At 35.3% G+C, this 13,329-nt stretch overlaps 1 protein-coding gene across 2 annotated transcripts in view; it reads right to left on the bottom strand.

The window, feature by feature from the left end:
* HACE1 (HECT domain and ankyrin repeat containing E3 ubiquitin protein ligase 1) overlaps nt 1-13,329 on the bottom strand; it is a 108,706-nt gene that overhangs the window by 13,348 nt on the left and 82,029 nt on the right. For both annotated transcript variants that reach the window (XM_018053122.1, XM_018053123.1), the window contains 2 exons: nt 11,944-12,093; nt 11,300-11,496 (listed from right to left, as the gene is read on the bottom strand). In XM_018053122.1, coding sequence (XP_017908611.1) covers nt 11,300-11,496; nt 11,944-12,093 — 347 coding nt within the window. The remainder of the gene's footprint in view (nt 1-11,299; nt 11,497-11,943; nt 12,094-13,329) is intronic.

Here is a 13,329-nt window from a genome sequence, read left to right as displayed (position 1 = left end):
CATGACACTTGGAGTAAAGTTCAAATTCCTTCCCTAGTCCATAAGGCCCCAAACGACCCAACCTCTGCCTTACCCTCTCATCTCATTTCCTCCCACTTTCCCTTTTGTTCCCTCACTCTATCCCCCAAACAGCTTGTTCAGGTCTCACCGTCTGTATATTTACTACTTTTTTTTTTCTTAAATGTCTCATTAGACTGTAATCTCTTTGCAAGCAAAGGTTCTGTTTGTTTACCAGTATATATCCTCAGCTCTTCCTCAGTGATCAGTGCAAAGAAATAGAGGAAAACAATAGAATGGAAAAGACTAGAGATCTCTTCAAGAAAAGAGATACCAAGGGAACATTTCATGCAAAGATGGACACAATAAAAGACAGAAATGGTATGGACCTAACAGAAGCAGCAGGTATTAAGAAGAGGTGGCAAGAATACAAAGAAGAATTGTACAAAAAAGAGCTTCTTGACCCAGATAATCACGATGGTATGATCACTCACTGAGAACCAGACATTCTGGAATGTGAAGTCAAGTGGGCCTTAGAAAGCATCACTATGAAAAAAGCTAGTGGAGGTGATGGAATTCCAGCTGCGCTATTTCAAATCCTAAAAGATGATGCTGTCAAAGTGCTGCACTCAATATGCCAGCAAATTTGGAAAACTTAGCAGTGGCCACAGGACTGGAAAAGGTTAGTTTTCATTCTAATCCCAAAGAAAGGCAATGCCAAAGAATACTCAAACTACTGCACAACTGCACTCATCTCACATGCTAGTAAAGTAATGCTCAAAATTCTTCAAGCCAGGCTTCAGCAATATGTGAACTGTGAACAGACAGGGAGGCCTGGTGTGCTGCAGTGCAGGGGATAGCAAACAGTCAGACAGGACTTAGCAACTGAACTGAACTGATCCTCAGGTCTTAAAAATGTGGCTGCTGCTTTCTGTTCAACAAATAAGGTGACGAATATACATTCAATAAATTTATTTAAAACACACTTTGAACTTGATCAAATGACTCAATTAAGTGCAGCCTATTCTGAGTTAAACAAGAACATTCTGAGTTATGGTAAGCTATTTTGACACATTTAAAATATGCATCATCAAGAATAGTGTCACTTAAAATTTAACTAGCAGTAAAAAAATGTATTTTGGCTCAAATCAAAGTGAATGACTGTATCTTTCTGTATATAAACCCTATCATTGTTATTATTCATGCGTGTGTGTGTGTGTGTGTCAGTCACTCAGTCATGTCCGACTCTTTGCGACTCCATGGACTGCAGCCCACCAGGCTCCTCTGTCCATGGGATTCTCCAGGCAAGAATACTGGAGTGCCAGTTCCCATTATTATCCATACATTTTAAATTACCCATCTAAGTGAAACTTTAAGAATTAAAAGCATTATGTATATAGTTCTCACCTCCCAGGAAAGAATGCTCTAAACGCAGAGAGAGAAAACTTATTTTAGGCCCCTTCTTTTAATCTTTTTCTGGGGATTATTAATCTGACACAGTTCCCCTCAACCCCTAAAAAATACCCACAGGCACTGAGCCAACACGTTGTATGACTCCAGCTATGAATTCTCCATACATCTCAGAGCTACAGGATTGTCACAATGGATTGCTCACAGCTTTCCCCAATCCTGCATGGCTCTTTCTGCAATCTGGCATGGGGAAAGCTACTATCTATTACCATCTATATAGCACACTATTCAATCTACTTTCACTCCAAATCCCACTCCCAACCACCCAAAGGTTTTTCTCCACTGAATAGGAATTAATCAGATTCTACAAGTTACATCCAGGTATTTAGAGAGAGGGGGACATAGAAACGTGTGCCAATCAAACAGAAACACAAACTGAATCTTGAGGATCCAATCTAAGAAATAAAATATACACATAATAACTACCAATGATTTTTGCACTAACACATGATTATCTTTTAATTTAATTTGCCACTGCATCCCATTTTTATCTAAATAGTACACACTTTTCTATCAATTAATTCCTATTATTTCCACATACATTGTTTTAAAAAATTAATTTTCACAAATATACCATTTCCCACACTTATTTTTATAGCTCTGGCCCGTAGTTATTGGATATCAATTTGTGAAAAATCAGTTCCTTCAAATCCCAGTCTCTATATTAATTTAAATATGGAAAAATCTTGGTCTAAGTTATTTCTCAGTAAAATAATAAAATCCTAGCCAGCACAAATTCTTCTGAGTTGTTTAGTAAAGTGAGAGTTTTCAGATAGCTGAAAGATAAGTGTTTAATAGAAAAAAAATCTAAATCCAACGGTTTCTAAAATGTTTCCCTGCTTCCTTACAGAACACATCCTCAAAGACAGTAACACATATTAACATGTTCTTGATAATACAATTATTACTATGAACATCAACTATCACTATACACTAACATTTTTACTATTCATACTGTGCAGAAATACTACACTGGCTACAGTCCCACCAGCTACAAAGGCCAAGTGACTCACCCCCACATTTCATGCTCCTGAGTAACTACATCAAATGTCTTAAATGCTCTAAGGAAACAGTTAACATGTAGATGACCAGCAGTCCACAAAACACTGGCATAAAGAGTTGCTCAAATAAACATGAAATATAAGCGAAACCTAAAATCTCACTTAATTCTAAGGTATTTAAAGAGATGACATAACTCAGGGGTGAGGGATATTTTATCGCCAACAGATAGCACATCCTAGGAGTCGGACACAACTGAAGCGACTTAGCAGCAGCAACAGCAGCAGGAATCATATTTGTTCCTACCTGAGTTTTGTTAATCCTTTGAGGGCATAAAATAATACCAGATATCACAGAATTAAACTGGAGAATTAACTATACTAAAGAATCTGGTGAAATAGCTGTGATTATAGAAAGTTTTCAACTTAGAAAGTCTCACTCAGCACAGGCAACTGAATCAATTCCTAGGCAGGCTGATAAAACGTCAGAGGTCCTCCAGGAGGAAAAAGGGGTCTGGGGCTCTTGTGGAGATGGGGTCTCGGATTCTCAAGGAGGAAGAAAGGACAAACATCTTTTCTCTACATTCTTTAGTCTTAGTCACATAAAATGTTTTTCTCTTTAAGCCTGGAACTGATGATTACACAACAAACAACTCAGCTTAAACTCTGTACTAAGCATTATATAACAACACTGTATCCTGCTTGAGGACAGTTTCTCCTTCCTGAAAACCTTCAGGCTAATCCTGTTATCTTAAAATGTAAATTATGGGAGTGGGTCTAGTAAGATCTTTACAACCTTGAGACATTCTTTTGATTTACTGTAATAAGCAATTTTAAAAAGTATGTAACTCCCTTTTCTAAGACTAGCGAATGGGGCACTCTCCGTCCCTCTTCTGATGTTAATGTCAGACGCTTTCTCTGTCCCTTTTCATACTTTAATAAAATTCTGCTATACAAAAGCTCTTGAATAATCAAGTCTGGTCCCTGGTCCCGAAGCTAAATCTTCTTCAGAGATCACAAATCCAACATTGTTCACCATAAGCTATCATAACAATAAAAAAGAGCCTTAGCAAATTCTTTCAAGCTCAACCCCCAGCCTCATAACTGATATGAGATAGGTAAGCAAAAAATAACTGCAAAGGGAAAAAATAAGAACAGTAAGATTGAGACTCAGTTTTCAGATATAATATTCTAGTTAAACTACATACATAGTTACAGAAACATTTTGTTTTAAAATCTCCTAGTCTAAACATAAATCACAGCAGGATCCTCTATGATCCACCTCCCAGAATTCTGGAAATAAAAGCAAAAATAAACAAATGGGATCTAATTAAAATTAAAAGCTTCTGCACAACAAAGGAAAATATAAGCAGGGTGAAAAGACAGCCTTCTGAATGGGAGAAAATAATAGCAAATGAAGCAACTGACAAACAACTAATCTCAAAAATATACAAGCAACTTATGCAGCTCAATTCCAGAAAAATAAACGACCCAATCAAAAAATGGGCCAAAGAACTAAATAGACATTTCTCCAAAGAAGACATACAGATGGCTAACAAACACATGAAAAGATGCTCAACATCACTCATTATTAGAGAAATGCAAATCAAAACCACAATGAGGTACCACTTCACACCAGTCAGAATGGCTGCGGTCCAAAAATCTGCAAGCAATAAATGCTGGAGAGGGTGTGGAGAAAAGGGAACCCTCCTACACTGTTGGTGGGAATGCAAACTAGTACAGCCACTATGGAGAACAGTCTGGAGATTCCTTAAAAAATTGCAAATAGAACTACCTTATGACCCAGCAATCCCATTGCTGGGCATACACACTGAGGAAACCAGAATTGAAAGAGACACATGTACCCCAATGTTCATCGCAGCACTGTTTATAATAGCCAGGACATGGAAACAACCTAGATGTCCATCAGCAGATGAATGGATAAGAAAGCTGTGGTACATATACACAATGGAGTATTACTCAGCCGTTAAAAAGAATTCATTTGAATCAGTTCTGATGAGATGGATGAAACTGGAGCCAATTATACAGAGTGAAGTAAGCCAGAAAGAAAAACACCAATACAGTATACTAACACATATATATGGAATTTAGGAAGATGGCAATGACGACCCTGTATGCAAGACAGGAAAAAAGACACAGATGTGTATAACGGACTTTTGGACTCAGAGGGAGAGGGAGAGGGTGGGATGATTTGGGAGAATGGGAATTCTAACATGTATACTGTCATGTAAGAATTGAATCGCCAGTCCATGTCTGACGTAGGGCGCAGCGTGCTTGGGGCTGGTGCATGGGGATGACCCAGAGAGATGTTGTGGGGAGGGAGGTGGGAGGGGGGTTCATGTTTGGGAACGCATGTAAGAATTAAAGATTTTAAAATTTAAAAAATAAAAAAAAAATAAAATAAAAAAATAAAAAAATAAAATCTCCTAGTCTTTTGCACCTATGGAATGAACAATATCATCCCTTGAAATCTTCCTTAAAATGTTAACTTCTTTTCAGGTTTTGAGTCTAAATTATGTCTTTTTACGAGGGGTAGTGGTAATGCTGAAAACTGACACCTTTTTTAAAAGCTATTTTTCCTCTTGAAAATTTTTTTCACTACGCTTCTTAAAAGATATACTTACTTAACTAATAGTTAACTTTTAATAGTGAAAGCAAGATGTTCTTATCCCCCTCAAAGTAAACTGATAAACTTGGACACACCTGTAAAATTGTTTGAAATAGTTACTTTTAATTTTAAATGAACAGTTTAAATGGCATTATAACTGGCACAATGCAATTCACTGTTTGAATATAAATCCTTTAACAATAAAAGCTTCTTTCCTGGGCTTATCCACTTGATTACTAATGCTATCATATGTAAGAGTTCTTACTGAAAATTTCTTCAGGGAAAACTCAAAAGACACCAGGTTTCTTCTGCATGAATAAATAGGTATAAGAAAAGAGAGGCACATTTAAACAATGTTACATTTTCCAATAATTTATCCTTTACCAGTATATTATTTTTAAGGTCACAAATTAAGCTATAAAGATTGATAGTATGATAAATATCCTATTACTTCAGTTTCCTTGGAACAAATTCAGTCATTGAAAACTGATTCTTCAGATTACCATTACATGGATTTGGTGATTTTTGAAGTGAATTTTTAGAATATATGAAATGCAAAGAAAAATATATTCTCCATTGTTGACAAAAAGATAATTTAAAAAGATAATTTACTAAAGATAATTTAAAACCCGAATTGAAAAATATACTCCATATTGAGAACCTTAGACCTAAACTGTTTTAAAAGTTTTCAGAGTATTAAAAGATCTTTCATAGTATACTTTTCTGAGGACACACCTAAGCAATCCACTTTAAGTCAATAATCTATATAGAGAAGTTTCAATTTTTTATTAGTACAGGCATCAAATGTGTCTGTATGTGAAATAAATCAAATGAAACCGGCAATAAAATATAATAATGAGTGCACACACAGACTGGGCTTCTCCGATAACTCAGAGAGTAAAGAATCCGCCTGCAATGTGGGAGACTTGGGTTCGATTCCTGGGTTGGGAAGATCCCCTGGAGGAGGGCATGGCAACCCACTCCAGTATCTCTGCCTGGAGAATCCCCATGGACAGAGAAGCCTGGCGGACTACAGTCCATGGAGTTGCAAAAAGTCAGACACGACTGAGCACAGCATAGTTAACATACACACTGAGAACAACCAAATAAAAATGAAATGGAGGAAACTATAGCAAGTTTTTAAAATTGAAGTGCAGTTGATTTATAAAATGGTGTTAGTTTCAGGTGTGCAGCAAAATGATTCAGTTGCGTGTGTGTGTGTGTGTGTTCTTTTTCATATGCTTTTCCATCATAGGTTACTATAGTATATTGAGTATAGTTCCCTGTGCTCCATGGTAGGTCCTTGTTGTTTATCTGTTTTATATATAGTAGTATATAACTGCTAATCCCAGACTCCTAATTTATCCCTCCCTCCCTCCCCACCTTTAACCTTTGCTAATCATAAATTTGGAAAGCATACTAAATTTGTATTTGTTACCTTGTTCATATTCACTGCCTCAGTAGATAAGAGACCCAGCAGTTACACAACCATACAGAACTCGATTTAAACTGAGGGTCTACCAGTCACCAATTTTAAGCCCTTAGACAGTTACTTAATTTCTAAAGAAATATAGTGTCATAGTTACAAGCTCAGGCTTGAAATTTATAGACTGTCTGGATTCACATCCACCATTTATTACCCTGCAATTTGGAGGAAAGCAATTTAACCTTGCCATGCTTGTTTCCTCACCTGCAGAAATGGGTATCTAGATCTCATATGATTGTTTAAGCTAATACAAATAAAACACCTTTAACAGTGCCTAGCACATTATAAGCACCTAATAAATATCACATGCTTTTATTATTAAAGCTGTTTCTACACTAAAAGAATAGAAATAATTACCTCAAAAGGTTGTTACAGTAAATGAGAAATGCACAAAGAACATGGCTCAAATACATAAAATATAGACTCAACAGGCAGTGGTTATTACTATCACTAGAAAATACAAATGCTATGATGAGGTTAATGGCTAGGAGGATAACAATACCACTTGTCATTCTGTAGCCCATCCACCTAAGCAGCTCATCCTCCAGTTCTTTTTCACCTTTCCAAACAGCTAGTATGGATACCATGTTCCATAAATTCTACATCTTAAAAAGCTATCTCATTTTCTGTATCCTTGCTCCCACTGTCTTATAAAATCCCTTGTGCATGCTCCCCAACACCAATTCCACCATCACCTATCAGTTGCCCTGACTCCAATATTGCCCCATTTCAACTCATTCTTCACAATCCAAGCTGAGATTAGTGCTGTTTTCCTTTAAAAAAAAATTAAACAGAAATTCAATCATGTCATTGCCCTCTACAGCATCTGCAATCATCCTCTAGCCTTCAGAGTAACTTTCAAATTTATAATGGTGGATGCAATGTCTTTCAGGATTTGGCCCCTGTCTACTTCCTCCACCTCATCCTCTCCTATTCACTTACTTTGCAATCTAAGCTAACATCTACAACTCTGACCTACCTGTGCTTACAGAAACATATCACGCTCTATCATCTCTGTGCTTTCCTATATGCCCAGAACGTTTCTTTCTCCCCTTCATTACTCCTATCTGATCACTTAATGCTTTTTCTCTGCAACTCAATTTCCATGCTATTTCTTTTTTTTTTTTCCATGCTATTTTGTACATTCCCTGATATCCTGTCCCATCTTTCCTCACTTTTTTCCCCTCTTACCCTGAATGAACTTTATAATCAGTAGGGTAAAGGTGTTAACGCTTAAAAGCCACAAAGCTTACTCTTCGGTTCTAAGAAGTAGAACTGGGTCTCACAAAAATATTTCATTCCTAACACCTTTTGGTCAAGAATTTAAAACTGAAAATGAAAAGTGAAAGGAAAAAGCTCTTCTTTAAAAAGCTGAAAACACCATTTAAATGTAAATGTTAATCCCCTGGTAATTCAGTCATTTTCTAAAGTGAAACAAAAGGGGTTTTTTTTCCTCTAGATTTTAAAACAAATCACAGATAAAAATTAAATTTCAAAGAGCATTTTATTTCAAATGTGGAACTGATATATATTGTTCTTCCTATATTATCTGTATTTATTAATGTACCTTTTTTTAAACAAATGTATTTTGCCTATTTGGTTTCAGTCTATAATTACCAAAGCCTTTCAATAAAACAGGAATAAATGACTCCCCCATGTGGAGACCAGCTTACATAGACTTTTTTCTTACTAACAAGCTTGGCAAATCATTTAAGATTCAATATGCTTACAAATTCTGAAGTTGACTCCAAATGTGACAATTATAACTTTACATCTATAAAGATAAATAAGTAAAACGCTGGCCCTAGAATAACAAAAATTCATGACAGAAATATATGTTAAAAATAACATGTCTAAAGAAGACAATGTGACATTTTTACTTGTAAACTGAATTCTAAATCAAGTGATCAATTTAAGATATTTCTAAAGATTTTTAATTTAAAAAATCAGCTTGCTTATTGCTTACTGCTAATATTAGAAAATGAAAAGGCTCAATTTATTGTGGCAATTGTTTATATTAGAAAAACAAAAGTTGAGAACTAACATATTAGTGACTGAGATCCTCTGTTACCGAAGCTCATCATGAGAAAGTAACACTGACATACATACACCACCAGGTGTAAAACAGACAGCTAGTGGGAAGCTGCTATATAAGACAGGGAGCCCAGCCTGGCATTCTGTGATGACCTACAGGGGTGGGCAGGGGGAGAGGAAGGCTCAAGAGGAAGGGGATACACATATAGTTATGACTGATTCACCCTGTTGTATGGCAGAAACCAATACAACATTGTAAACCAATTATTCTCCAATTAAAAACAAATACGTAGTTAGCCTGTCACTAACAAAACAATGTCAATAGTATAATGTTAAACTTAGAAACAAAACTTACAAGGTTTTTAATGTTACAGGATTATTCCAGCCTCAGGCTAGACTATGATCAAGAGTATAACCATAATGTAAGTGTATTTGTTATTATTTATTTAAAATGTTCCTTTGTTCTAAATTCCCACAGAAAGATACAAAGGGAAAAGAATTTAAAAACATATTTTTAAAATATAAACAAAAATCACATCAAAGTGGGAGGGACGCTGTTAGGAGATATAAGTGTAAACATAGCTATTTACCACACAATTGCTAACAAGCCTTTATACTTCCTCATATAAAATGCATCCAAGAGGAGTGACAGATCCACCTACCAAACAGTGTATTCACAGACAGGAGTCAGGTAAGAGGGTCTCCCATGAAAAGCAATCTCTTGGTTATAATGAAGATTCTATTCTATGACTTTATTACCCCTAACTGAGAGGAAGTATTCAGTGTTAAATAAAATAATAAACGCACTATGAGTGTGTGTGTGCTGAGTTGCTTCAGTCATGTCTGACTCTTTGCAACCCAATGGACTGTAGCCCACCAGGTTCCTCTGTCCATGGGATTTTTCCAGGCAAGAACACGGGAGTGGGTTGCCATGCCCTCCTCCAGGGTATCTCCCCAACCCAGGGATCAAACCTACATCTCTTATTTCTCCTGCATTGGCAGGTGGGTTCTTTGGCACTAGTGCCACTTGGGAAGTACTATGAGACAGACAATCTAATCATTAGATTTTTTAAAATATTTCCATTCACTGACAAATCCATCAATTTAATTTTGCTATTTTAATAGCATTTTAATCTTCTAGAGCTAAACATATTCATTATATTAAAAATATATTAAAAGATCTTCCCTAATGTGGTTAATTTTGCTAACAGGATGAAGAACATTAGACTTGAAACTAGGAGACCTGGGTTTTGGCTCCAGCTGTACCATTAACTTTGCAGACTTCAGTGTCTTCATGTGTAAAATGAGAGGGTAGGCCAAAATTAGTAAGTATAAATATGTAAAAACTTAGCTCCTGATTTTATTTTTCAAAAGTAAATTTCATATATTTTTTAATATGTATAGTATCTAAGTTTCAAAAAGTAAAATTACATAGCTTAACTTAGGTCTTCATTCCTATAGATATGTGAAACCCATGAATCTATTTTTATAGAAAACTATTCAATAAAAACTAATGTTTGGGTTGTGTTTTTCAGTTTACCAAATGCTGGTACCAATTCTGCATGGAAGGTATTATTCCAGTTATACAGAATAGAAAACTAAGGCTCAAAGAGGTTAAAATATGGCCAAGTCTTTTGGCCTTTAAGAAAACTAACAAACAAAAAATTATATTAGATCTTTAGTCTACAAAATGATTCAATGATTATTATTTTTATAGTTAGCTGATCCTGAAGCAGTCTTGGAACTAAAATCCAATGAAAGGAAAGGAAAAAGGTTTTAGTTTTGTTTTACCATAAGTTGCTACTGGTAAGTGCTGCTGCTGCTGCTAAGTGACCAAACTGGACTTCCAAAATCAGATTTTCTGACTCTCAATTTCCTAATTTATCAAAACATAAAACATATTTTGGGAAAAAAAAAGTGAAAGTGAAAGTCACTCAGTCGTGTCTGACTCTTTGTGATCCCATGGACTATAAAGTCCATGGAATTCTCCAGGCCAGAATATTAGAGTAGGTAGCCTTTCCCTTCTCCAGAGGATCTTCCCAACCCAGAGATTGAACACAGGTTTCCCACATTGCAGGAGGATTCTTTACCAGCTGGGTTACAAGGAAAGCCCGTATTATATATTAAAGTAATATAACTTTTAACAGTGTAATTTAAAACGTGCACCAAGTTTTTAAAACTATATATACAAACAGGAGATATAATAATAAATAAAAATAATCAAGTTATAAAGTTAAAAGAAAAATCAAATTCAGAGGTCTAACAAAATATACTGGATCCCAAAAGTGTGTACAAAGTTTAAACACTGGAATTTTTTCTCTGTGTTAGAACTCAATATTTTACTTTTAAAAGATGAAAGAGTGATTTAGTGCAAATGTATTGATGTGAGTTTGTATTCCTAATCACATGTTTTGATATGCACATGCCCAACTTACACAATCAACTGAACTGTGCTCTAGGCTGCTTAAGAAACTGCCTCAGGATATCTAACACAGCACAGAAATGATCCTTTATAATTTGAAGTTTATTTGATGGTTTAGTCAATTTAAATATTTTATCTGCTATAAATGTTACAAAACTCTAACAGTAAAAGTTTTTCTAGCTAGTGCTAAGACTTTACAGCAATTAGCAAAATATCAGGGCTAAGTTACCAACAATGGTGAAGGTAAAAATGTGAATACTTACTTTGTTATTTTGTGTTACAAGAATACTTCCACCCCCGGGTTTCAAGGGCACCTCTTCCATTGCTCCAAACACATCAGTCTCAACAGAAAAAGTTAATTCTAGGCCCAAATCACTAATATCATTATCTAAAATCCATTGCAAGTTTTTGGCATATTCTGGATCAATGGATGCCACATCTTGGTAATTCACGGGAATACCTAAAAATGCAAACATACAGCAGTTATATTCTAAATGTTTCTGCCTTTCCTTATCTGTTTAATGGTGAAACACTGCCCTCTACAGATACTCTGTAAAACTGCAAAATATTATAATCCAATTCACAGCATGATTTAAATGAACGCTAATTCCTAAATTTGGAAGTCTGTAAATTTAAGCTTATGTTACTGCCACATTTCTACAATTAGCCTTTCTAATTGAGAAAGAGATTTTTATCAAAAATGTAGATTATTTTTTCCTCTCCCTCAGGCCCTCAAATGCCTTACATATACAGACAGCAAAATAGCAGGAGCAGAGCAAAATAACATCAATCAAATAAATCTCCAATCAAAATAAAAATTACTCACCCAACTGCCAAGGCTTACTTAGCTTTCCCTATTTAAAAAACACTTTAAATATATGTCTATGAAATAACAATAGAGCCATACCAAGAATGTGCTTATAGAATGATCTCGTGAAGTAAATGTTCACCAGTTGCCTATGGTTCAGAGCTAATCCCAAGATCTGTCCAGCAAACCGGAAATAGTTCAAATGATCAGGATTTACAGAGGAGTTGCTATTGGGTTGAAAAGTTGTTCCTATTAAAATCAAGATAAAATAATTTATTTTTAAGATTATGTATAAGAGATCATTTCAAAGCAGGTAAATTATTAGTTCACAGACAACTTCAGCAAAGCTAAGGTTACATTGTGCATAAACTTCCATAAGAACATTCTTTGTGGAATATTTAACAGTGGAATTGAAAATACTAAAGATAATCATTAATTTTCATATACGTATCAAAGTAAGCCTGTGCAGAGAGAAAATTTTAGAATACTTTTCACTGAAGGTAGCTGGAAGATGTGTCAGAGAGATCCTAGAAACACATAAACACACATTTTCCCAAGCAATGTGGAAATAACTATTTAGGCTGTGAATTAGGGCAGACATTGTCTCATTCGTCTATACATGCCCAGTGTAACAGGTGTTCACCTCATTTTGTTCCTCAAAGAATAGAGCACTGTAAGAGAATAACTAAAATTTCTAAATGTACAATTGTTTTCATCATAACAAATAAAACAAGTTTGAATAGGTACCACTGAGGTAGAAAAGTTAAAACACTATCAGTAATAGTTACTATTGCCAAACTCTAGGGCAATAGAGTGCAATTCCATTTATGTGGAAAAAAAAAAAAAAAAAGCCTGGAAACAGATAGTGATGAATGTACTTAAGGCCAGTGAAGTATACACTTCTAAATGGTTAAAATGGAAAATTTTATGTTATGTATATTTTACCACAATGAAACAGTCTCAAAAAAAAAAAAAAAAAAAAAACACCAGTGCAATGGAGAAACCTAAACAGCAAGATCTCAATCCTCTTTTCTTATCTTTTCGTGTGATCACTACTTCAAATTACAAATTCATCCACTCGACAAATACTTAAGATCATGCTATTTACTTCTCTTCTAGGCACTTGGGCAAAAAGAAAGAATAACTGATAAATCTAATGAAATAACATCTAAAATAAGTAAAGGAAAAGCAAAGTATTGGAAAGTAAAATGTTTGGTTATTGAGCACACATTTTTGTTTGTTGGCCAAATTCATTCAATACCCCTCGATGAGCATCACCTCTAACCCCTGCACAGTGCTGGGAACTAAAGACATGAAAGTGACCGAGACGAGGACAGTCTCTGTCTCACGTTCGGGATGACATGACAGGTACACAAGTGAAACCTGACTCAACAGGAGCATACATAAACTCTTTGTGCTTCGCTGGTCTTTATCAGTGCTGGCACTGGACTAAATTACCATGGCCAGTAAGTTTACTTAAATGTA

This window comes from Capra hircus, chromosome 9 (assembly GCF_001704415.2).
Source record: "Capra hircus breed San Clemente chromosome 9, ASM170441v1, whole genome shotgun sequence".
Lineage (NCBI taxonomy): Eukaryota > Metazoa > Chordata > Mammalia > Artiodactyla > Bovidae > Capra > Capra hircus.
The sequence above is the reverse complement of the archived record's forward strand: the minus strand, read 5'-3'. Positions and strand labels throughout refer to the sequence as shown.